The 25,687-nt window shown below is 42.7% G+C and overlaps 1 protein-coding gene across 2 annotated transcripts in view; it reads right to left on the bottom strand.

Annotated features, from left to right (window-relative positions):
* Positions 1–25,687, bottom strand: part of Opcml (opioid binding protein/cell adhesion molecule like) — a 1,139,977-nt gene that overhangs the window by 756,629 nt on the left and 357,661 nt on the right. Inside the window, exon 1 of one of the 2 annotated variants that reach the window (XM_029482075.1) lies at positions 7,679–7,750. The exons of the other annotated variant lie outside the window; for it this stretch is intronic. Within the exon in view, the coding sequence (XP_029337935.1) occupies positions 7,679–7,700 (22 nt within the window). The 5' untranslated portion in view covers positions 7,701–7,750. Of the gene's footprint in view, positions 1–7,678; positions 7,751–25,687 lie in introns of those variants that run through there. 2 annotated transcript variants of the gene reach the window in all.

Genomic DNA, 25,687 nt, shown 5'->3' with positions numbered 1-25,687 from the left:
GCTAATGAGCAAAATAGCTTTCGCTGAAGGACAAGAAAAGTCGGAGCGCGCACGGTGTACTGCGGGCTCCACGGGCAGGCTGTCATAATTATGAAAAACCGTCACAAGGCTTACAAATTAAAAGCTGAGGAGGAAACTTTTGCCCTATCAGGTTCGCAGAGAAGCATCTCGCCATTCTTCAGGACCAGGCAGCTGCAGAGGAAACTCGTCTAGAATGCTGACGGCCCACAGTCTCCCACGGGCTCCCAGAGGGGACACAACATCAGCTGTCAGTTGGGAAGTCAGGGATGGGGGCAGGGGTGGGGGCGGAGGAGTGTGTGTTCTACATCCTCTTTGGGCTATTCTTTTCTTTCTAATCCCAGAGGTGACTTCCATTACCAGGTTAACGACCAGCAAGCTTTACTGAGTAGCGATAAGCAATAAGCAGTACTTGGCCCTCTTTACATCCTCTACCCCCACCCCTCCTCAGGATGCAGGGTTTCTCAGCTGCTGCCCTGAGCATCTTCTCAAGCAGCTCACGCAGAGTCTAAAGGAAGCTCATTTCTGAGCCAGTTATCAACTCCTCCTTTGGATCAAACTGCAAACTCAAATTGTTCCAATCTGTCTAAACAACCGAAGGAAAATGGGGCTCAAATTGTCCAATTTTGGTGTGTCCACCTAACTTGCTAATTTAATTTTGCTTCTCCAAAAACCTGAGACCCTGTCCTACCTCCTCTGCATTGATTTGAGAAAATGAGAAAGGAAAAAAAAAAATCACATTTCCAAAAACAAATCATCCTGTTGGCCTATGGGAGCGCTGGCAATACAAGAGGCCGCATCTCCAGAGTCAGTATTCAGGTTCCAGAGAGGGACAACAGGAAGCAGAGTCACCGATATTGAAAAATAACACAGAGGAGAAACAAGCATTTTGGTTCTGTCAGCAACGGGTATTTCAGCTTGACCCGTGGTTGTGACAACCACTCTCACGCAGTGGTGGATGCTCAGCTTCCACCTGGGGTGGTTAAGGGAGTCACCACTGGATGCTGAATTGGTTGATGGTCTCTGGTGTCCTCGAGCTCAGTTGAGAAGAGCAGCAAAATCCCACCTAGCTCTGAGATCGGAAACGGCAGCTTTGGTCTGCTACGCGAAGGTGATTTGAGATTCTGAACAAAGTGTGAATGGCTTAGGTGAGAAACCAAACCACAAAGGAAAACCTCATCAGCAAGTGGTAATTTCAAGGAAGTTTCCAAGAATTTAAACACTGTATTACTAGATGTCTTGATTTTATTTCTCAAAACTAAACGCCATTGGCGACAAGGCTCTGCTCTCCTAGGGAAGGATGGGAATCTGCAGATAGGTGGACACCTCCACTTCTGTCCACAAGGGGTCGCTCGCACAGCTAGCGAGAGGCGACAACGCTGTGGATGCTCCACTTTCCTTCGCTGATTAGTACCAGGCAAAGTGATGACCCTGGTGAATTGCACACTCAGGTGTCATGCCCCCTGCCTGCATCACAGATTTGTTAATAAGAAGAGTTGCATGACTGCCCAATTCCTGAAATGACTTGGCATGTCCTCTCTGACCTTTTCTCTCTTCTGTACAGCACACCCAGGCTACCAAAAGAAATGGAAACAAGATAACCCGCTGATGCTGAGTGAGGTCGATAGATAGCACTGGGGACTGAGAGGAGAATACCTTCAGCATCTAGGCATTCAGACACAAAGCCACTCTGTTCCCAGGCTGTACATTTCTGAACTGATACTTTATTCCCACTGGTGCTCTATACTCTGATCTTGTTCCTGGGGAAAGGAAGTGGTCAGAGGTCTGTCGGAGCAGGATGAGCCCAGGTTATGTTGTGATTGCAAATGTTCTCAAGTATCAGAGACTACTATAAACTGCCCATCCCCATACTATGAGCATTCATCCCTCTGTCCTCAGATATGTTTACCACACATCAAAACCAGCACAAGGTCCACCCAGTGTCACATTGTCAACCTCACTTTAAAGGGACTCTAGCAAGACAGTGAATCCACTTTCTGATTGGAATTGACACCATCACTTCTTTCCACACTCCATTGGCTAAAGAATAGTCATGTGACCAATTTAAATAACAAGAAGGAAGCAATAAACTGGCCTTCCACAGGGTATGGCAGCAATATTTGTCAGTCTTGCTGAACTCTCCTGCTGTGGTAGTTGTACTCCATCACCTTTGAAGTATGGATGGTTCTAGGATTGCAAATTTGCTTGGAGGCCCACTGTCCTTCAGTCCAGTGGAGCACAAGTGGGAAACCATGTGTCCACCTTGACTCACCCCAGCCTCATGTCCATTCATTGCAGTCCTGAGTTATCAGCAGTAGGGTCCCAGGCTTCCATGAATTTGTTGTTTGGCCTCTGACAGAGACCCATGGTTTCAGCTTTCTCTTAGGAATAAAGAATCAAAAGTTGGGAGAATACAAGCTGTAGGGAATTAGCCAGAAATCAGAAACCCACTTTGACTGAGCAAGGGGTATATGGGGTTAACTAGATAATGTTTTTATAAACAAACCCAACTGAAGGCTTTGTCTTCTTTATCTATACATTTTCAATCTCTATTTTTTTTTCAGGAATGGAACATCATACGTAGGACATTTTCATTTACATTGATGTAAAATGTTATATGAAAAAATAGAGCTGAGTCTATCCAGATGAATCCAACAAATGAGTTGATACAACCAACCATTCTCATAGCTTGGCTGGTGGTCCTTGGGCAAAGCTGGGAGACTAGAAGAGCAAGGTAAGGGTCAGTCATTTACTGTACACAAGCAGTCAGGGCCTGCACCAAGGACTGACAGTTTTGAGGATAACTGGACTCCTTGTGATATTAGCTCTGAGCTTCTTTTCTTGAAGTGAAACGTTAGTTCTGTTCCTGTACTGATTTTATTGAGCCCAGGCTTCTCTAGGTTGGCTTCCATCTTGATGAGTATTCTTGCTTCTTGACCTTTCAGTCTTGATTATGCCATCTCCTCGGTGAGGTGGTCTCCAAGAATCAAAGCCCTCAAAATGGTGCCTCAAGTTGTCCCCAGAGTGCTATCAGCCTTGTCTAAATTTTTTTCTCACCCTGGCAAGATGCTCAGATTCATTAAAAATGGAGGGGATCGTCTTTTCTGGAAGAGCCCTGGAGAGTTCCACAGAGGAAGGCAAAGCCAACAAAGCACGTGACTAGCTGGGGCATGATAGGGCCTGTGGCCCTGAGCAAGCAGGCTGCTCTGTTCTGCATGACATGGGGTTTGCTCTAGAAAGAGCCCGGGCATATGTGCCTGGAACTTCACAGAAATTAGGACATAGAGCCTGAAGAGGAGCAAGCAGAGAATGGGCTGAACAGGAACAATGTGGACCCTGCCTTGCATTTCTTTTGAGTGTCCATGGCTTCAGGAGTTTGAGGAAGGGATCTAGAGTGATTGTAATGGGAAGACCTAAAATGTAAGGGGAGCTTTAAGTGCTTGCTGATAGGAGCCGGATATAGCTCTCTCCTGAGAGGCTCTGCCAGTGCCTCACAAATACAGATGTGGTGGATGCTCACAGCCATTCATTGGACTGAGCATAGGGTCCCTAATGAAGGAGCCAGAGAAAGGACCCAAGGAGGCGAAGGGGTTTGCACCCTGATAGGGGGAACAACAATATGAACTAACCAGTACCCCTCAGAGCTCCCAGGGACTAAACCACCAACCAAAGAGTACACGGGGTGGGACTCATGGCTCCAGCTGCATATGCAGCAGACCCTTTGTCCTATGAAGGCTCAATACCCCAGTGTGGGGAAATGCCAGGGTCAGAAAGTGGGAGTGGGTGGGTTGTTGAGCAGGGGGATGGGGAGGGCATGGGGCAGGAGGAAGAGTGTTTTTCAGAGGGGAAACCAGGAAAGGAGATAATATTTGAAATGTAAATAAAGACAATACCCAAATAAAATAAAAAGTTCAGTGATTCAATTGGAGAGACTTTGAATAGCTCACAAGCCATGAGAATCGGAGGGTGTGGGCTCTTTAACTGAATCTAGAGGTTGGGCCCAGCAGGATATAGGAAAGCTTAGGTAACGTTAGTTATTGTGGGTGGTTAAGAGCTCCACCCAGCTCTCTCATGTGGACATTCACCCCCATAAAGGAGTGGTGTTCAGATTTACTCATAACAGAGTAAATGGAGAAGCTTAAAATGTATACTATATTGTGATTTATTATTAATTAAAAATATGCTTATGTATATTCAGTCTTAAATGCACAGATCTTATGCTCTTTGCAACTCCTTATCATTATGAAGCATAATTCTATGCACATTACAGGACTGGAAAGCACATTCAGCCAGACATATAAATAATATTTTGACACAAAAGGAAATAAAGCTGAAAATTATTGCAATAAAAGCCTCAGCAAACATCTCCCAAAACCAGAGTGTTTGAATTCCTAATGCCACTTTTAGAAGCCAGACCAAGAAAAAGGCACACGAGAAGTTACATTCTCCCAAGCCACTAAGAAGATGTCACTGCTTTGTACATAAAATGATGATGCTTCCTTGCTATCTGTTGAATGATCACTTTCTTTTTTTTTAATTAGGTATTTTCCTCGTTTACATTTTCAATGCTATCCCAAAAGTCCCCCATACCCACCCCCCCAATCCCCTAACCACCCACTCCCCCTTTTTGGCCCTGGGGTTCCCCTGTACTGGGGCATATAAAGTTTGCAAGTCCAATGGGCCTCTNTTTGCAGTGATGGCCGACTAGGCCATCTTTTGATACATATGCAGCTAGAGACAAGAGCTCCGGGGTACTGGTTAGTTCATATTGTTGTTCCACCTATAGGGTTGCAGTACCCTTTAGCTCCTTGTGTAATTTCTCTAGCTCCCCCATTGGGGGCCCTGTGATCCATCCAATAGCTGACTGTGAGCATCCACTTCTGTGTTTGCTAGGCCCCGGCATAGTCTCACAAGAGACAGCTATATCTGGGTCCTTTCAGCAAAATCTTGCTAGTGTATGCAATGGTGTCAGCGTTTGGAAGCTGATTATGGGATGGATCCCTGGATATGGCAGTCTCTAGATGGTCCATTCTTTCACTTTCTAAGATATTCTCTTCTAATTGGAACATAGGCCGGCTTACAGTCAACTGCAGCGAAGGGGAAAAGGAGGTTAACGGCAGAAACAGTAACGCTGAAAGGAGACATAACCCTCGCAAAAAGTGAGGTCCTGAAGCCCCCAGCCCTATGGGCAAGGTCCATAACCCATAAGGAGGCACACTCAGAACTAGCCACCTGGCTGACTTTGCCTTCTACTTGGTTAAGCCTTTGCCTACAAGGTATCACTGAGCTGACGGTAAAACGGAACTGTGTGGTGCTACACCGACTCTAATCATGCCGGTCTGATGTGTTGCCTCTCATCTTTCTTAGACTGGAGTTCCCTCAGGAAGCTCCCCCACTTTGTGTCAGCACTAGTCCTCATGGAGAAATTGGGACTCATCATACACTTGCTACTGATAATTCCAAAGTAAAGCAGATGGGATTAAATAAGTCAGTGTGACCCAGCAGGATCCCTATGCAAGAAACCTTGTAGTTATAGCCATAAAAGGAGCAAGAAAAGGGGTAAGCACTTAGACCAGAGAGATATCACAAAGGCAAGAGCAGGTCACCTAGTTTGCTATAGACCTCTTTTGCTACATGCAAACACCCCTGTTACCTTATGGAAAAACCAGAATTAATTCATTTCAGGTTATTTTTGATGGTAAGCAATGTGAGCAGAGCCTATATATATATATATATATTTACTTTGCGAGCATCATCTTGCAGCCCAGTACAAACGTCAGACAAAACTCAGTGGATTCTTGGAGAGCTGGTTTATAAAATATTCTGAGGCTACCTAGTTACAGCCGAGGTGAAAGGTGTACTGCTGTAATCATAGTGTAAAAGCTGGGTAGATAGAAAATGTAACAAGCCCCACAGTTATTGATCTTGGAGCACATGCCAAAGAATATGATGCAGTGCTCAGGAGTAAATATTGTTCTTCTGTCAGCCCTATGCATAAAGCAGAGAGGCTCATCCTTACCTGAGGGGAAGGTGCGTGTCCACGAAGGTTTGAAAGGCAGAAGTGATTCCAGAATAATAGTTTGTGTAAAGGTTACAGAACACTGCAAAACCTCTTAAATGAGTTGTTTCCTGGTGGTTTCAGTGCATGGGGCTTGCTACCCGCTCTTCCTTTCTCTGGATATCACTCTCTAGTGACAACTTTCCAAACACATGGGTGCCAAACAGTAGATTCCTTCAGAAGGACTTGTCCAATTTTAATCCCTACCTACAGTGCAGAGAAGTAGCCCCGTCTCTTGCTATAATTGTATTAGATAGAGAAATAACAGCTATATTTCATAGAGTTGGCACCATTTCTCCATTCAAAGTACATTTTGCTTTTGCTTCCACAGCAACTTTGGCCAAATTTTCATTTAAAAAAATCTATGGCTTGGCTTCTGACTTGTCTTTGTAAGATCTGGACAACTTCTCTCCTGTTAGTGAACTGATTAAGCATACATTACCCCCTCTATGAACAAATGGTCACTGTCTTGCTCTCAGCCTTTCTACTTCAAACCCAGTAGCCATCCTACCAGTTTTCCTAAAGGGAGGCTTGGAAGCCACCAATCACAGGGGTAACTTGTCCCTCTATTTAGTGACTCATGCCAAGTGGCACTAAAGTTATCCAAAAGTTATCCAAATTATAGCAGTTATAGCACAATGCCACCAGGTGACCTTTCAGCTAGAGTTTTCTTAGAGAGCCAGTGACATGGAGATGGGTATTGTGGGAGCAAGGAAACCTCTAAGCATCATTTTCTAAGCCCATCCCCCATCCCCATGAGATAGAAATGGTTCTGGCTAGCCAGCAGTATTAGTGTACTAACATAATGCCTGAAACCCAAAACTCAACACATTTTTCTCAAGTGAGTGAACAATTATTGAATGGATTATATGGTGAAGTTCTGGGGACAGTAAAAAGCCAGCTGTTCTCCTTTAGTCTAGGAAAATATCCAAGGCCATTAGATAGGGGGTGAGCTGGACAGTCAGAATGACAGAACCGTGTGTCCTTTCTTGAGACCTAGGAGAGGAAGAGGCATATGGGAAACAAAGTGTTTCATAAAGCTAAAACTTCCTGCCTTGGCCATGTATTAATGTGTTAACGGTTTGATCTCAAGGACCATGCTCCTGGGAGGTGGTTCTGAGGTGCTCAACTCAGAGCTGAGGTATAGTAAAAAGGGTAGGAACCTGGAGCCCTGCTCTCTTCTGTTCTCTTAAAAAGGACTGTGATCCCAAACTCCTTCTTCACACTCTGACTCTTGCTTTCTGAAAGTGTGGTAAACAGAATTTACTTTCTTTCACAGGTACCTGTCATGATGTCACAGGCTCCAAAGCAACAGGGTCAGCTGGTCAGAGACTGCTATAGGCACCATGAGACAAGAATAACCACTTTCTCTTCAGGACTTGGTCGTCTTGGGCGCTTTGTTGGAGAGATAGACAGCAGAGTACTACCTTCCATGTGTTGCTAGAGGAACAAGGCGGGTTCTCTAACCTGAAGCTGGTCCACATCTGAAGAACTAATTGCTATCTTGTGCCAGGTTATTTCATCAAGACTACCCTGCAATTATTTTTTTCACTAAGACCCCATGCTACATACAATGTAAGAAAAAAGAGAGTGAATTCTCACCTGCATAGGAGGGAATCTGCATTTCATCAGGGTTAGACCTTTTTGGTTTATAGACACACTGAGAATTCTAAGCCAGAGGAGCATCCTTTGGAACTCCGAGTCCATCGGCTCCTGATACAACTGTTATAATGGGAGAAAGGAGTCTTCTGAGTGCTTATTAGAATGTCTAGAAAAGCTCCTTGAATGCCTAATGTTCTTAAACAGCATTTTAATGATTTAAGAGTAAATGAAGCAGAAACCCATGGATTTAATTTCCCTTGAAATACATATACATTTAAAAATTAGGGGGGAACATACTCAGACAAAATATATTTGTAATTTGGGCACAGCCAGAACACTCTCCAAGTTAGCTGAGCCATGCTCCAGCAATCTGCATGCACAGAGCATGGACTGAGCTCTCTCTCTCTCTCTCTCTGCACCGAGCTTTGCAGGGCCTGTGGCTCCAGAAGCCTGTGGTCTCTCCAGCTGCTCAAGAGACTAAGGGCTTCCTGTGTCTGCATGTGTCATTGAAGCTATGAACAGGGACTCTGGGGCCTCATGCTTGTTCAAACCACAAGGCCATGGTATGATGGACTCGTAGAATGCCCCTATTCATCACCCGGATGTCCCAGTTCCTGATGCAGAGGCAGGAAGCTGGTAAGAGCCTTCTTGACCAGAAGTATGGTTCTCTGCAATACTGTCTGGCACCACTGCTCACCTCTGGTGAGGAGACCTCCTTCATTCTGTGCTTGATCATGGAGCTGTACTACTTCCCGCTTTCAAGATGAAGCCAGCTTTCTCCTGATTAGGCAGCTAGGCTTTGAAGGTGGTATCCCCAGTTTCTTGCTCTGTGAGTCTCTTGTTTAATTACAGCACCAAGGACAGCAGGCACCAGACAGTTTTGTAGGAGGTGCCCTACCACATGCTTTCTGGTCCTGATATTTCCTCTAAGGTTACACCCTGATTTTCTTCAGGATGCTTCTTTGATGACTTCAAACTACATGGGTGTCTAGAGCCCCAAATCCCAAAATGCACCTCAACTGTGGCACATCTCAGTGGATCTATCTCCATTTTTCATGGGTAAACCTAAATGATGAAGACAATGACTTTCATCTTGAAAGAAGCATGCTGTGTGGGCGACTGTGTGCAAGTTTTGCATCCACTCCCAGTGAGTGGATTCATTAATTGTCTGATGGTGCCTCAATCACATGAGGATAAAAGTCTCTCTCTTCTTTCACCCAAGCAGTAATAACGCCTTTGCTCTGTGACAGATAGTGCTGGGACAAGAAAACTATAGAATAATAAGAAATGGCCAATACCTATAAGGCCCTCAAAATTAAACAGAAAAGGACACATTTAAATATTATGATATACCACAATAATAAACACCCCCACATAAGGTTCTTGAGTTCTTATGTTCCCTGCCTAAACTTTTTTAATCCACAGAGTAGCCCCAATAGCTTATTCAGTTAATTTGAATGATGGGATTGGTATACAGAGATTAAATTACCTGCCCTGGCTCACATAACAAATGATAACAGAGATAGGATTCAAAGCCAAGAATTTAAATGCAGAATATATTATTGTTTATTTTCACGGTTTATGTGTTTGTTTATAGTATATTAATGTACTGTGTGGGTGTTTGTGTGTATGGAATATGCACATGTGTGAATGTGCGTGTATGCCTGTGCGTACATCTGGAGGCCAAAGCGGGACCTTGAGTGTTCCACTGAACCATTCTCAGCTTTATGTTTTTGAGTCAGCAACTCTAACTAAGCTGAAAGCTTAGCTAGAAGTCAGCAAACCCCATCAGTCCTTCTGTATCTGCTCCTCCTTAGTGCTAGTATTCGAGTGTGTGGAGAATTCTTTCTGGCTTTTTACCTGGGTGCTAGGGATTTGAACCCAGGGTCTTATGTTTGAAGAGCAAGCACTCTTACCCACTGAACCATTTCCCCAGTCCTCGGAGCTGTCCTTTTAACACAGTTCTACATAAAAGAAGCTTTTAATGCTGCAACATTGGCACAGGTCATGGAAACACAGAGGGATCAGTTGTCTTGGCTGTGAGTAGCCATGGAGACAGCAGGAGATTTATTGAGAATAGCCAGAATGGTGAGAACACACAGTTGTGTGGAGAGGGGTAGGGGATACATGGGCTTCCTGACTCTCAGCTGAGTCCTGCACATCAGCAAAACTTCCCCCTTGACCAAGACAGCGTGGAGAATTGGAACCTGACCTGACCAACTCAGGCACAATTGGGACAGTAAGCTCAGGGTAATTCAGATGTGAAACAGAATAAAGTCCTTTGCAATTATCAGCCCCGTGCTCTTTGTGGGAGTGTTAACACTGCTCTGCGAGTCAGCTCTGTGAGTGCTGGCATTGTTTTGAATCACTACCCCTGCGTCTTTTGCATATTATCTAGAAGAGAAGTGTGTGATTAAAGGCAAATAGGCTTGCACTTTTCTCCAGTGTTTGGCTGTACCTATTTGTAACTAGATATAGCAGTGAAAGAAAATGGGGCTAAAATGGGTTAGAATAGGGGGCTGGGAGATAGTTCAACTGATTTGCTTTACAAGCCTGAAGACCTGAGTTAGAGCCTTAATATGTGTTAACTAGCTGGGCTAAGTAGCATGGACTTAGAATCTCATTGCTGGACAAGCAGAAACAGGTAGATATCTGGGACTCCCTAGCTAGCCAGTTCAGCCTACTTGTCAGGTTCTAGATCATCAGTGCCAAAAGAATGATGCCTAAGTTTGTTCTCTCATCTCCATACTTTACACGCACATGTGTGCATCCATGCAAGTGCATGTGTGTGTGAGTGCACATGCACATACACACATTCACAAACACACACACAAATACACAGAGAGATAGACAGACAGAGGGACAAACAGACAGACAGAAAGACAGACAGAGGTTAAACATCCATAAGATGATCTAGATGACGACCTGAGAAAGATGTTTCCTCAGTGGACAAAAGATGCAGGGTTAGGTACCAGGCCTGAAGGGCCCACTCTGGTGCTAGCAGTGCCCACTGGCTGCTTGCATCATTATCTTATCACTTCTTTGTTTGGATCCCTCATCATTAATAATACGATAATATAGTCCAAATTTCAGAGTTGCTGAAAAATGCAAAATAAATAATGTATGCAAACCACTAGATGCTTGTTAAGAATTATCAATAAACACAATCCCATTTTCTTGTCTAACTCTGCCCAATTCCAAACAGATCTGAAAGCTAGCTGCCTTCTAATTCGGGGCCAAACATTCTGACCACAGTCTATCTTGTCAAAGGCCCTCTCCACAGGCTTATGATGAGTCAGAGAGATTTTGTTTGCAATATTTTTCAATCCCATTTTCTTCAGCTATAAATGTTGATGCTTATATGTTTTCTCTTTCTTAAAGAAATTGTAGCTTAACATTAGGGTTTCCCTGTTTTGCCTTCAAGACCCCATGCATCTCTTTACGAAGCACCTCCAGGGTGATTGCATGTTGTCAGCACTTGGCCACAGCCAAAGGCTCCCAAATCTATGGTTCAGCATAGCCTACTCTGGAATGGGTCACTACTCCAAGGCTGCTCTTCCAGTAATCAGTGCCTACCACCTACCCTTTCACCTTTTTGTTGACTTCTCTTTCTTGGAGGAGGGAGATTATCTTCCCCACTCACATGGTGATTGAACCAGAAATCTTTATTTAATTTCTTCTCATCCTGTTTTTCTAATTGCTCATTCATTTTGTTCTTGCTCCTCCTCTCAAGGGACTTGCAGATAATTCTCCCCTTAGGGTAATAAGTTCTCTTACTTCGATTACATTTTTAAGAGAACATAAGGAAACAAGAGGACACAGCAAGCAACTCCCATGAAACGAAGTGAGAAGTGATGTAGGCCATTCAAGGAAGAATGATGGAGAACGTTGCTGGGTGGCAGTTGGCTGTTGAAGAGAATGTTCTAGGTCATTTTTTACAGTCCATGATGCACAACAGGAGCAGCGGCACTGGGGAAGTGTTTGGAGGATATCCTTTGTGCCAGAATGAGGGGGTTTGTGGTTGGAATAAAAAGACCTGCTAGCAAAAAGGTCTTCAAAGCTCAAGTGTATGGAATGGAAACAAATGGCCGCAGACAGGAGAGTAGGTGATATGATTACACCCCGTGTCCTGTTTGTCTGGAAGGTGGGCATGAAAGAGCCAGTCCTCAGGTTTTCATGGGGCTCAATGTTAAAAGAACTGGTGTTGAGAGGTAGGCAGCAAGTGACATTGAGAGACTAAAATTGGTGTCCTGAGAACAAAGGACAGGGAAAAGTCTAAAGAACAAAGGTGACAGAGGTCTTATGCAATCTAAGGAAATATAAAATATGGTACAACTTAGGAAATCTGTGATGAATCACTTGATAGCAAGCTTTGGCCCATGCTGTCTTACATGAGAGTCAATGAAACCAGCATTCAGGAGATGTTCAATAACCAACGGAGCCTTCATGAATACAGACTGATCCTGCAAACAGGGATCGGACCATTCACACACAGTGTGGTGTGGTCATCTTCATTCTTGTGTCCTAGGAATTGGCAAAACTCCTTTATACACAGCAGTCCATCTCCTTATTATCTGGAGGGAAGCAAATTTATGATTCTATCATTATAAATCAACTGGGCACTGAGAAATCAACCAACTTTCCCCAAGTCACACAGCTACACTGTGTGATATCACACAGCTACGCTGTATGAGATCAAGTCTCCTTTGCACTCTTTCAGGGTCTACTGTCCTAGCACAAAAGAAACTAAGGATGCTGAGCAGGCAATCCCAATCTGAGTCACTTTCATAACTCACGCAGAAATAAATGGCAAGCACAAATGAAAGGAACAAACCAAGAGACTTTTTGCCTCTGGTCTCTGCCAGTTTTCAATCCCAAAATGGCACAGTTTTTCACTCTGTGTGGAGGTTCTGCTGCTATCCTCTCACACTTTGCTACTAAAATCTCTTGTATGGATGGCCAGACACATTTCTAATAGGTTTTCAACTTACTGGTAATTGAGAAATAGAATTTGAAAAATTCAATTTTTATTTTCCACAAACATGAAGGCAAAAATGCTTCTGCAGAGAGTCTAGGTGAGTTGGAGGTACAGTGTGACTCACAGAGGAAGTGCTGGCTGCTCCCAGTAGAGTCTGAGAATGATTCTTGTAAAATATAAAGTTAAAATTCACTTTAAAGAAAAGATCTGAGACTAATCTTGGGGGTATGTTAGAAGAGTGAGATAACCAATTTGAAGGGAAGGATGCTGTAACTTAATTTGAAATTTGGAAAACAACAAATATTCAAAGAAATATTGTCACCCACAAATGAAAAGTAAGTAATACTATTTTGTTGGCAGGATATGAAGATTAATGAACACTCGAATGTAAAGTTCCAAAGACTGAGAAGTAAAAAAACACTGTAGAAAATGGATTTCTCTCCAAAGCCACACAAGGAATCTAAACTATGAATCCTTCCACTTAGTCTTAAGACCAAGTGACAACTAACAATATAGCATAGTTTATATGTGTGTGAATGTGTGTGTGTGTGTGTGTGTGTGTGTGTGTATGCTAGGTACATATTAAGTTTTCTCTTACACTCAATGTACATAGCCTGTTTTAACAGATAACCAGTTTGATTCCAGTTCAGAGAAAGATCAGAAACCAAGCAAGGGAGGAGGGCTGTTAAGTTTATCAGTTCCGTCAAATACAAACACAGAACAACCACATCTACCTGAGCCTTAGTTGAATGCATGGGACACACTTAAAAAGACTTGCTCTTTATCTGCAATGCAGAAATGAAGGTTTCCTGGGCAGTTTTCATCTTATTTAATAGCCCGAGAAAGGGTGGAAACAACCTTCTCACATGACTGGAAGTGGGCAGGAAATTCTGGGTACCTAAGATCCTTCCTCTGGAAGGGGTCTGATACTGGTGAAGGGAAGGCTGAGGCTAGGTGGCTTGCCCCAGAAAGAGTGAGGACTAAACTGTTCTGTGAGGCACAGCGGGGTTGTTGAGTAGTTGTTGAGTATGTGAACTCCAGATGCAGAGGTAAGATTCTGGTGAGTGGCTGAATAAATGTGACCAATGGGGTTGGCATCCCTCTGTTGGGTCTTCATTTGACGTGAGGAAATGCCAAATATGCTCACTGTAAGGACTAAACTGTGGGCAAACAGCACTGAGAACTTGCTCCTTATAATCTGGTGATTATAAAAGCAGCTGACCAAAGAGCTCTATACACAGAGAATGCAATTACTGACAAGTGAAGGCAGGCTAGCAAGAGTTAAGGAGATGAAGACTGTAGTGGCTGATTAATCAGTTAATTAAGTAAAAGGAAAAATGTGTTTGAGTACCTACAATAGAACTGAGGTTAACAAAGCTGGTAAATGTAGGTTCTCTAAGAATCTACATAGCAGTTAGGGAGAGTTACATAATTCTCAGGCAACCAAATAAGGTCCTTCAAAAAGGCAATATATTGTATAAAGAAAGTAAAATGTGTGTATGGGGGTGGGGAAGATAAGTAAAGGGTAATGTTGATTCAAATTGTTCAGCCAGACTTAGTAAGAGGAGGCTTTCAGATAAGGGACAATAAAGTCCCAGATGCATGGGTCTGAAGACTAGATGGTCCAGGCAAAATGAGCAAACCAGCCTTAGATTAAGTGCCTGTGGATTATTCTGGAGAAGAAGAAGAAGGAGGAGGAGGAGGAAGAGGAGGAGGAGGAGGATAGCTGGAGGTGAGAAAGAAGATTGAAATAGAAGATGATCCTGAGAAACAAGGAAATTGGAGGTCACTATGAATGCTATGACTTCATTCAAAATGTGATAGAAGGCTTCAGCTAGCTAGGATTAGCATGGAGAATGGCATGCTGGCATGCCATATAGGACAGATCTTTTAGAAGCTGCAGAATGCAAACTGGAAAAGCAGATGCTGAACAAAGCTACGTATTATACTTCTGGTCACATTGAAGTTGGATTCAGACTGTGGCAATGGAGATAAAGGAGAACATGGACTCATAGTGTATTTAGAGAAAGAACCAAGAGGATTGCACATGAGTGGGTACTAGAAACACAGAGATCAAAGCTAGATGTTGAACAATTCACCGATGTCACCTCCAGAAGTTGCAGAAGACTGTGTGAAGAGGTAGTTGGCATGGTATCCAAGATCAAATGTTCAGTTTGAACATTAATGTGTGGGTATGTTTGTGGATTTTGTTGTTGTTTATTTCTAGTGTTGAGATTGGCTTCAGAGCCTCACACTTAGACATGAAAGTGTTCTACAACAATACTGCACCCATAGCCCCTAACATATTAAGTTTAAAATGTCTATCAGATATATAGTTCTTGTATCAAATAGGCAAATTACAAATCAAATGGACACATGTAATGTAACCTGTAACAATTCATATTCAGATACAGAATATATTTACATGCATAGTATATGTACATATACAGTAAATATCCACATGTAGTGTACACAGTCAGATTTAAAGATTACTCCAGAGAAAGCAGAGATAGAAGCAGAGGATATGAGATAGTGGTATGGAAAGGAGCTGGTGAAATCTGTCTCCCACAGGTCTCAGTGACCAAAAGAGAACCAGAGGGGGGAGCCACAGCTCTCAAACAGAAGTGATTCACTCCGGCATGTATGCAGTTAGACTGGGGTACACTAAATATGGGTAGAGGTGCTCAGGTGAGAGTACAAAACATAGGTCAGGGGACATTGTGAATTTTTAGGTAACCTGCCTGGGTGATGAGCTTGCAAATCAGGAAAGGCCAGTGGGAAGTGTGTGGGTGGAGAGTAGGCTATCTGATCAGTGAGATAGAACATGCAATCCAGAATTACATATCTAAGGACTAAAACGGCAAACATGGGCTCCCCATAGGTTGGTTGTAGGTAGTGAGGTTGTGGACTATCACTGTAAGTAGTCAAAGGTTTCTAAGAGTAGAAATAATGAACACCTGGAGTTGATACACAATTTTTTTTTATTTATTAGGTATTTTCTTCATTTGCATTTCCAATGCTATCCCAAAAGTCTCCCATTACCCCCCCCCCCACTCCCCTACCCACCCACTCCACTTCTTGGCCCTGGCATTCCCTTGTACTGAGGCAGATAAAGTTTGCAAGACCAATGGGCCTCTCTTTCCAATGATGGCCGACTAGGCCATCTTCTGATACATACGCAGCTAGAGACACGAGCTCCGGGGTACTGGTTAGTTCATATTGTTGTTCCAACAATAGAGTTGCACATCCCTTTAGCTCCTTGGGTACTTTCTCTAGCTCCTCCATTGGGGGCCCTGTGATCCACCCAATAGCTGACTGTGAGCATCCACTTCTGTGTTTGCTAGGCCCCGGCTTAGCCTCATAAGAAACAGCTATATCAGGGTCCTTTCAGCAAAATCTTGCTAGTGTATGCAGTGGTGTCAGCGTTTGGAGGCTGATTATGGGATGGATCCCTGGATATGGCAGTCTCTATATGGTCCATCCTTTCATCTCAGCTCCAAACTTTGTCTCTGTAACTCCTTCCATGGGTGTTTTGTTCCCAATTCTAAGAAGGGGCAAAGTGTCCACACTTTGGTCTTCGTTCTTCTTGAGTTTCATGTGTTTTGCAAATTGTATCTTGTATCTTGGGTATTCTAAGTTTGTGGGCTAATTTCCACTTATCAGTGAGTACATATCATGTGAGTTCTTTTGTGATTGGGTTACCTCACTCAGGATAATGCCCTTTTAAAGGAGGTAAAGTGCTGGGAAGAATTCATATAGGTACTCATTTGCTAAGATGGAAAACCACGATCACTGTTTAGACAGGAAAGCACTGTGAGAAACAGTTATGTCTTGCAAGTATTATCCCTTCTTGGTCTTCTGATTGAAAGCCAGTGCTTCATTTAAAGCTTGTTCCAGGTAGCAAACCAGAGTGTAAAAAGAATTCCCAGGCATCGAGCATGAGCTCCCCAGCCCTGTCCTGTCACCATCTGGACTGTGGACCTGGCTGGCGCTCTGGCTTGGATGACCGAAACCTAAGCAGAAATGATGCCATTCGCAGATAAAGGCCAAGTTGATGATGAGGTTTTCAGGGAGCAGGGCAGCCACATAGCTCATTGTTTCATTTATGAGTTGGTCATCCAAATGTGCATTTTCCACCTGTCTGCGTTCCCTGTTCTGTGGCTATAAGAGCAATTGAGGAAGGTATTTCCAGATGGGCCATTATCTCTGCCTTCAGTTATTCTGTCAGATTGCCTTCTCGATGCTCTGCTAGCCCTCTTTTCCAAAGGGCTCTTATCTTGCCACCACTAATACCTATTATTTACCTAGCTCTGCCCCAGAGTCTTAAAGTTCAATCAGTGACCCCTGAAGGAGAAGAGTAGGCTCCACTGGTCTCCTCTCCACTGGCAGTCTCCCATAATCCATGATGCCAGAATAGCCTGTCACTTTCAGTATTTTTAGTTTTTCAAATCTCATGTTTCATTTTCCCCCTGGATGCCAGGAGGATGAGGGAAATGCTGTAGCAGAGAGGAAAGATCAATATCCCACAGGAAGCCCCAGACTTGACTGTTTGCTCTTGTGTCTGATGCTTGATTGTCTAGGGAGAATTTCACTGCCAAGATCTAAGACTGCTTGTCTTTCCCCAAAGTTTTATGGGAGAATTCTTCTGAATATCTGGTCTCCCAGGAAAAGAGGCCAAGGCACTCAAAGTTATCCTTAGCACTGAAATCCTCAAAATATGTCAAAGAAATTGCAAAGGACAAGAGAGTAGAAGAATCTTTGCTCTTTTCACAGTATGTAAGAGCAACCTCGGGAACAGAAAGGATGAAGGCATGATGTTGAGGAGATGGCCAGAGGCTAGAGACAAGTGATGATAATGTACCTGATTTATACTTGCCTCCTGGAAAATTCATGGAAATTGATTTAATGTTGGTCCCCTTCTGAAAAATTAGCCATGGTGTCTGATTTGAATGCATAGCATAAGTCCCTTATATGAAAGTAGTCCATAATGCCTATGCTTTGAACTGCTTTGGAAGGGTCCCTTTCTTTAATTTGAAGTACACTTTAAGTTATTTTAAAATTTTCCCTCTACTGGAATGGGCTTTGAAGAAAGATTAATTTATTCAGCAAGTATGGTGGCAGTGCCCTACTCCCCCAACTAGTAAAGGGGCTGGAAGATCTAAGCACCATGAAGATGAGTGACCAAGTTGTGGAAAGAGCAGATCAATACTCAAAAACAAGGACTTATTTACAATGCAATGTGCTCAGTGCTATGGTGTGAAGAAGGCAAGACATGATGGCATGCTCAGAAGAAAAGCATGGAGGGCTAAACATTGTTTGCTAGATAAGATCTGAAGGAATAAACAGGGGTGTCAGGAAAGGTGGAGTGCTTCAAGCAGGAAACTAGATGGCACAGGCTCTAAGGAGACAGAGCTCAGTACCATGGAGGGAGTAACGAAAGCATGAATTACTAAGAGACTTTCCTGGGCAACTGAGCATCTGGGCAAGTAGTGATCAGTACTCGGTGGAATTGTGAAAGGACAGATTGGAGTAAGGAGACATCAACTCAATATTGTAAGCTCTGATTTGGAGATTTCTGTATCTGATGATCTAAATACCATAGACAGTTCTAGCTAGGTACCAAAAAATCAACACATTCACCAGACCATAAAAGATGCTCTCAATTGTGTTAAACATATTTAGTATATTCCATTTAACTTTAATAGCTATTTAAAGATGAGAGAAATTATAGCCTAAGATACAGTCCTGAAGATAATAACATTAAAATTTGTTCTTTTCCCCCAGAAGTGCTCCATATGTTGATAACAACAACAACAACAACAAAACCCCCACAACCCCCCCCAAAATTATGGAATTCTGAACTGATATTAATATTCATGAACTTTGCTCTTCCATTTCACCATATTTTCAAGTAACATTAGCCTTATTGAGACAACAAAATCTATGCTTAAAAATCACTTTAGCTGGGAATGAGGTCCTGAGTTCAATCCTCATGATCATGTCAACTTCAAAGCAGCCACATATTGTAATCCTAGAGCTTGTGGGCCAGGTTGCTGGGCCTCTGTGGCCAGCCAGAATAGCCCACTTCATAAATTCCAGGGGAATGAGAGAGCCTGTCTCAAAAATCAAGATGGATACCACTGAGGAATGACAGACATCTGACTTGGAGCCCTAATCTCTGCACGAACAGGTACACACATACACATAAACACAGCACACAAAAACACCTAAAGTTAAAACACTTAAACAAGCATATGCTCTTTCAAGTTAGTAACTGCTTCCATATTTTTGTGAAAGTTAGACTGTACTTTGAATCACTTACTAGAATTGCTACATCTAAGATCATGGGGTTAATCCTTTGATAACATATTTAATACCTGTCTCCCCCATCGAGTATAAAAGCCTTGAAGACTAAGGCTCCTGTTATAAAATTACACACAAGAATACCAGACCTTGAATATAACACATAGCAAGAACTTTCAAAAAGAAACAAACAGATGAGCATCTGCCAGGATTCAGACATCCAGAATGAGCAGCGAAATGATTCAGCAACGTTTTTTCCTATAAAGAAATGTTATAGTAGCGAATTAATTTCACAAGACAGGAAGCCACCAATATTCAAACCATTTCATCTTGCAAATCACCCGAGATGCCTCTCATCACAGAAACAAACAATAACTAAGTCTTGGGGAACACTTCCCTGCAGGTCACAGGTAACAGTGAACTCACTTGCTTGGTATCCGGTTAAAGTTTAAGAACTTCTAAGAGATTATACTTATGAAACAGTAGAAATATACACATATGGGTGTATTTATATATGTAGTATATTACATGTATATATGTGCATGCATGTATATGTATTATGTGTGTATGCATATCTATATGTTTGTATGTATGTATGTACATATGTTTTACCATCTCAGCCCCCACAGGAATAGGACAGAGCCTAAAAATGCAAACACTGAGTTTATGAGGCATACAATGAAGTTGACAGATGAGTCGTCACTCTGAGAGTTGGAATGAAGATTGGACCAGGGGGCGGCCAGCACTGGTGCAGCCCCCTTCTCTTCCATCCATCCTCCAAGGATCTCTAGTCAGCCAATGCACTGAGACGCTGACATAAATCAGGGGCAACAACGGATGAGAATGAAGAAATGGCCAGGCAGACATGGTGCTGCAGCCATCAATCAGGAACTAATTCAATCCTGGGAGATGCCTCGTTTGATTAATTTATGTCAGCATTTTCTGTGTTGTCAGGCCCGGTCCCTTGTGTAGTCTGTTCCTTCCTGTTTTCCACTTTCCCCAGCACAAAGAAGTGTTCCCCTCCTCCATGGTGACAAGAAACAGGAAGTGGAACCTTGGAACAGATTCACCAAAGCTGTTTCCCGCCAAACTTACAGAAGGGAAAAAGAGAGGGCAGAGCTTTGCAATAAACCCAGGTTCAGGCTCAGAAAGCCATCAGCCTTCTAACTGCCTAGAGTTCTATTCCTTGCACTTCATAGTAACTTCTGCCCTCACTATTCAAGACATGATGGTTTTCTTAGTGGCAGTAAAAAATACACCTCAATATTTAGTAACCATGATGGAAACTTTGATCCCAATTTCTGTCATTTACTCAATGGTGAAGTACAGTTGGCCTTCCTTGTAGAAAGTATTAGGACTCATCTGCACGGGAACATGTTCATAACCTCTTGTGCTGTCTAGAAAAGAAGCAGGGGCTAAACATTTGAATGTATAGTGTGCTTCTGTGACCTAGTTTCTAGAATAAAAATAAGAAAATGTAGACATATATGTGTGTGTGTCTATCTGCATTTTCAACTTTCTATACAAGTATAATTTAGTCTCTTAATATCTATATCCTAATTTTATCATGAGCTTTCTAACATTTTAAACAACTCACACAATGTCACAGGATCCATTTGAGTATATGTAGAACGGACACTGTGCTGTCTATATTTGAGAGGACTGTGGTCCTTGTGGGTAGACAGAAGAAGGCCACAGCTCGATTCAAATGGAAGATGCTCTGGGCAGAAAGGATGTGGCCAAGGACAGGATGATGTGCTAGGCGACCTCTGTAGGGCTTTCTATTTTAGGGAGCTGATGGTCAGATCCTCTGCAAGCCGACAGGCTGGCTCCTCTATTGCTTATTTATTCCTGTTATTAAAGATGTTTAGACCTTACTTACTTACGTAGAGGTTTACAAGCACAACGGAAAGGGGACAAAAGAAAAAAGCTCAGACCAAAGATGTTTTCCATTACGGACTGTGATCCACGACAGGCAACATCTATCAAGAGCACAGTTTCTCTGTTCACACATTTAATTAGGAAACCTGAAATTGAAAGGAAAGGACGGGAAAGGACGGGAAAGGACAAGAAAGAATGGAGAGCCTTGAAAGAAAAAGCCTGTAATTCACCGACATTTTGTTTTGTTTTTATTTTTATTTTCATCTTAGGACAGTCTGAATTTAAAGTGTGCCTGGGTGATCAGCATAGCTGTGACTAACCCACTCAGGACGTGTTTGCTACGGCTAAGCAGAATCTTTGGGAGTGCAGCCTCAGAATCTCTGCTTTAGAATGGCTCTCCACATTATTCTATGTTTACCCACAAGGGGCAAACACTGAGTTTCATGTATTTATTACTATTCCAAAAACCAAACAGAGACTCTTGGGTGGAAGTTACAGGAAACCAAGTGTAAGGTTGAGAAAAGCAAGTCTTCTTAATATTGTAGTGGAAGCTGGAAGCTCTGTAATCCTGGAGGACTGTGCTTTATGAAGTAACAAGGCTCCATCAGGAAAAGAGGAAGGAGACCAGAGGCCAGCCTATTTATATTTATGACACCATTTTAATAGAAAAAATTCCAAACAATGCAAGTGGTAAGTTAACACTGATAATCACATTGCACCATTTCTATTGGGGTGTAAAAATAAGTTGCAGTGTCTACAAGGGGCCACGTGCCAATTGGCAGGAATCACTTATCTGATAGTTTTGGAAAAATGATGCTGACTCACTTATTAATATGTAGGAATACACCTGTAAATAGGCTCAAGGCAAGCTGCATTTTATGTGTGTGTGTGTGCGCGCGTGCACAAATGTGCGTGTGTGCCTTTGAGAGGCCTCCGATCTAAGCAGAGGTTGGATACAAGCCTAATGGAGACCCACACTGCAATAGGAAATAAGGCTGGGTGACTGTGAAGGCCTTTTTAAGATTCTGTAATTCAAAGAAGGAAATGAAGATGGCTGTAAATTGTGGCAGAGCCCCAAGGAAATCAGTAATCTTGAATCACTAATGCTAATTTATGATTTTGGGCAGGTTGTTTGAACTTTATTAAGCTTAGCTAAATCCACTGAAATGACTGAGGAAATAAATAAACAAGTCAAAATCCTGTTTTCCTCTCCACAAAAAGAATTGCATCAGAGCCTAGATTTCCCATGGAGTGTTCCAGAATCTAATTACTGGAGTAGCAAAGAAAATGTGCACATGGCTTCAGATCCTCCACAATCTGTGTGATTTGATGTCCCCAAAGAGTAGGGTATCTCAGAAATGACCATGGAAATATCCCCCCATAGATCCCCATAGGAGGATCTCCAGTGATGTCCAGCTGCTCCAATAGATGAGGAATCTTATGGATCTGGTACCACGTGCTCATCACTGTGGCTTCACACTCTGATATCAAAGCATTAAGTCACATATCCCAAGCGAGGTACTGCAGACTTGCATTTATCTGCTGAGACGAAAGGAAAGCATGAGACTGGTATAAGGGCAGAGGCCATGTGACCACTTTTAGGATGTCTCTGTTCTTTTGAAAATACCTGGAAGGAGGAGAGGCTGAGATTCAAGGCAGACTTAAGATTCCTCTGTAGATAAGTACGTTCTAGCATCTATTTCTGATCAGTCATGTGGTACTTATCTCACAGCACAGGATACAGTAGGTAAACAAATTCATTAATACTGCAAATTCAGGAACCCTTAGAAGAGTGGTTCTCAACCTTCCTAATGCTGCTACCCTTTCATACAGTTCCTCATATTGTGGTGATCTCTCCCCCAAATAAAATTATTTCGTTGGCATTTCATAACTGTAATGTTGCTATTGTTGTGAATTGTACTGTAAATATGTGATATGCAGGATGTCTGACATCTGACTCCTAAAGGGATCATGACCCATAGGTTGAGAACTACTGCCTTAGCAGTGTAAATGTGATATCAATAGACTAGGCTAGGAAATGTCCTTGTGCATCTTTGGCCTCAGATACACAATGTGAACCATTGCCCTGGCCATTCTGACAGTGACAAAAAATAGGTTTACTGGAGCACAGTCTCTCTAACTCATGTGCCAGGAAGGTTAGAGGGTAAAGACATGACTGTGTTGTTGTTCAGGTAGGAAGGCAACTGCACGGCCTGCTCTGTGTAGAATACTGGCAGGGTTGACAATGTCCTTCCTGTGTAGTCTGTCCTAGCTCTGGGACCTCTACAACTAAGACTATTTTTCTTTTATATGCAAATATATATGAGGCTCTTTGGAAAAGCAAAATGAAAAGAAGCATGTTTTCCATCTTCTGAAATCCTACAGCTAGTTGGAGTTAAAACATAGTTCCCTGTGAACAAAGAAAAAGATAGAAATAGCATCCTGCAATGGAAGTTAGAATGTCACAGCAGCACTTTACATGCCCACAGCAGGTCATGTCCTGGGTGTGAATCTGGGGTGTTCATGGAAGCAGAATGGACAGAAGAGGCCAAAGTTTCTAGAGCAAGATTAGTTTTGTTTCTAGAGCAAGATAAGTATATTAAACTGCAGTAATTCTTTCATAGAATCCTTAATTAATAACTTGGGGGAGTTTAGTAAGCATAATTGAGTTAATTACCGCTCAAATTCAAAGACAAGAAGACTAATTTAAGCATGCAGAGATGATACAAACACATGTACAGTATGCTGTGGTTTTAAAGAAAAATGAACTTTCAAATTGTTTCTCCTCACTGGTTCTAAGGAGGGGGAAACATTGATTTAATTCCTCTTGACAAGTCCAAGTACATGGTCTCCCATGGATGTCCAGTCTCCCTCTTCCCTTTTTCCTCAAGGCCATGAATTTTATCGCCTTCTTGCCCATAGACCCCCCAGGTACTTCTGAGGCTTTACATGTGAAAACCTGAATAGAACACACAAACACACACAGAGAGAGAGAGAGAGAGAGAGAGAGAGAGAGAGAGAGAGAGAGAGATGCTTATAAATTTAAATCCCGTTTCCCTCTTCCATCCTTCATCTTCCTCCTTTCTTCCTTCTTTCTTTCCAGAAATGTCTGCTTATAGATAGGGTGGCAACTGCCAAAGCTGCACACAGATCCCTTTCAGAGCTGCCCCATGTCCTGCAAGTCTTCAATTTGGCAAAAAAAAAAAAAAAAAAAAAAAAAAAAAAAAAAGATGATTGGCAAAAAGCTGCCATCAGATGGATTACTAATCCATGTGCTCATATGTATAGTGGGGATTTGCATACATTGGACATATTTCACACTCTTTACTGGCCCTTTCACAAAGCTCCATCTTCAAAAGGCAATAGCCTAGTGCTGATCCCTCAGGAAAGTAATTGGAAGGCTGCCCCGAAACTGCACGCCCCCTTCTTAGCTGGCACTGTGTTGTGTCTTACAGGGTTGCCTTCCAAGGGCCAACTTCTCAGTTCAATCTGCCCTTACAACAGCTAAGCGCAGCCTGAAAAAAAAAAAAAAAAAGAGTTTTTCCTAATGGAGATCCTCTCTTTGAACCGGGCTGCCATTGCCCCTCACATTTCCCCTTTAGGTGTTTGATACCTGGAGGTTTTCAAGGTAAATGCGACGTCATCACTAATGTCAAACAATGTTGCTAGTCTGAGTTGATGGTGCACCTACAGTGTCTCCCGAGGAACCTCACAAAACAGAAATAAAAGGAAGCTTCCCCTGCAGTCTACAATGTGCTAACCTTCTGAGAGACAGCTAGTCTACTGTAGGGGAAATCCATGCTAAAAAGGGTACCAAAAGATTAGTCATCCCACTGGTTTCTTATTATTTTTGTGCTAGAGAAATAAAACACCTCAACCTCTTTTGAAACATAAAGAAGGGATGCCACAGTGCAATTTGTGTGTTTATCTAAGCTGAACAGATCTCCCATTCTTTCATATTAATACCAACCAAAGGCTAATGCAGTTGCCAGCTGACTGCCAGACAAGCCCTCAGAGGATAGCATAACAGGAAAGAAAAGAAGAGAAAATGCTCCCCTTCCAGAAGGCAGCCATTTGGATGCTCAACTTAGGAGAAGACTGCTTTATCCTACCTCTAAAAGGGGTGTCTTAATCTCTAGTATAAATGGCAGATGCATAGGCTGAGGGAATAGCTTAGCCTGTAAGTGCTTGCCTCACAAGCAGGAGAACTTGAGGTCTATCCTTAACTCATGTTAAAAAAAAAAAAAGGGGCATATCACGAGCTTGTTGACTAGACAGCTTAGCCTACTAAGGTAGTGTATACACTACCCTTAGTATACACTATATCAAGTGTATACACTACCTTAGTATACACTATATCAAGTGTACACTACCTTAGTATACACTATATCAAGTGTATACACTACCTTAGTATACACTATATCAAGTGTANTACCTTAGTATACACTATATCAAGTGTATACACTACCTTAGTATACACTATATCAAGTGTATACACTACCTTAGTATACACTATATCAAGTGTATGGTGTCTATAGAGTGACACCTTAGTTGTCCTCTGACCTCCATGCACAGGCACACTCGAGTGCACGTGTGCACAAGAGCATAAACACGAACACAGAGAGAGGGAGGGGAAGGGGGAGAGGGAGGGGGAAGGGAGGGGGAGAGGGAGAGGAAGAGGAAGGAGAGGGAGAGAGGGAGAGAGGGAGAGAGGGAGAGAGGGAGAGAATTGGAATATAGTGAATTCTTAGAGATTCTAAGCTTGATGTCCACTCCTTAGAAGATAAAAAAAGTTCCATTATGTCAAAGGGAATTCTTTTCAAATGGAAGTGGCGGCATGGTAAGCT

This window comes from Mus caroli, chromosome 9, assembly GCF_900094665.2.
Source record: "Mus caroli chromosome 9, CAROLI_EIJ_v1.1, whole genome shotgun sequence".
In the NCBI taxonomy this organism is placed as follows: domain Eukaryota; kingdom Metazoa; phylum Chordata; class Mammalia; order Rodentia; family Muridae; genus Mus; species Mus caroli.
Note: the sequence above shows the minus strand (reverse complement) of the source record. Positions and strands in the feature narration are given on the sequence as shown.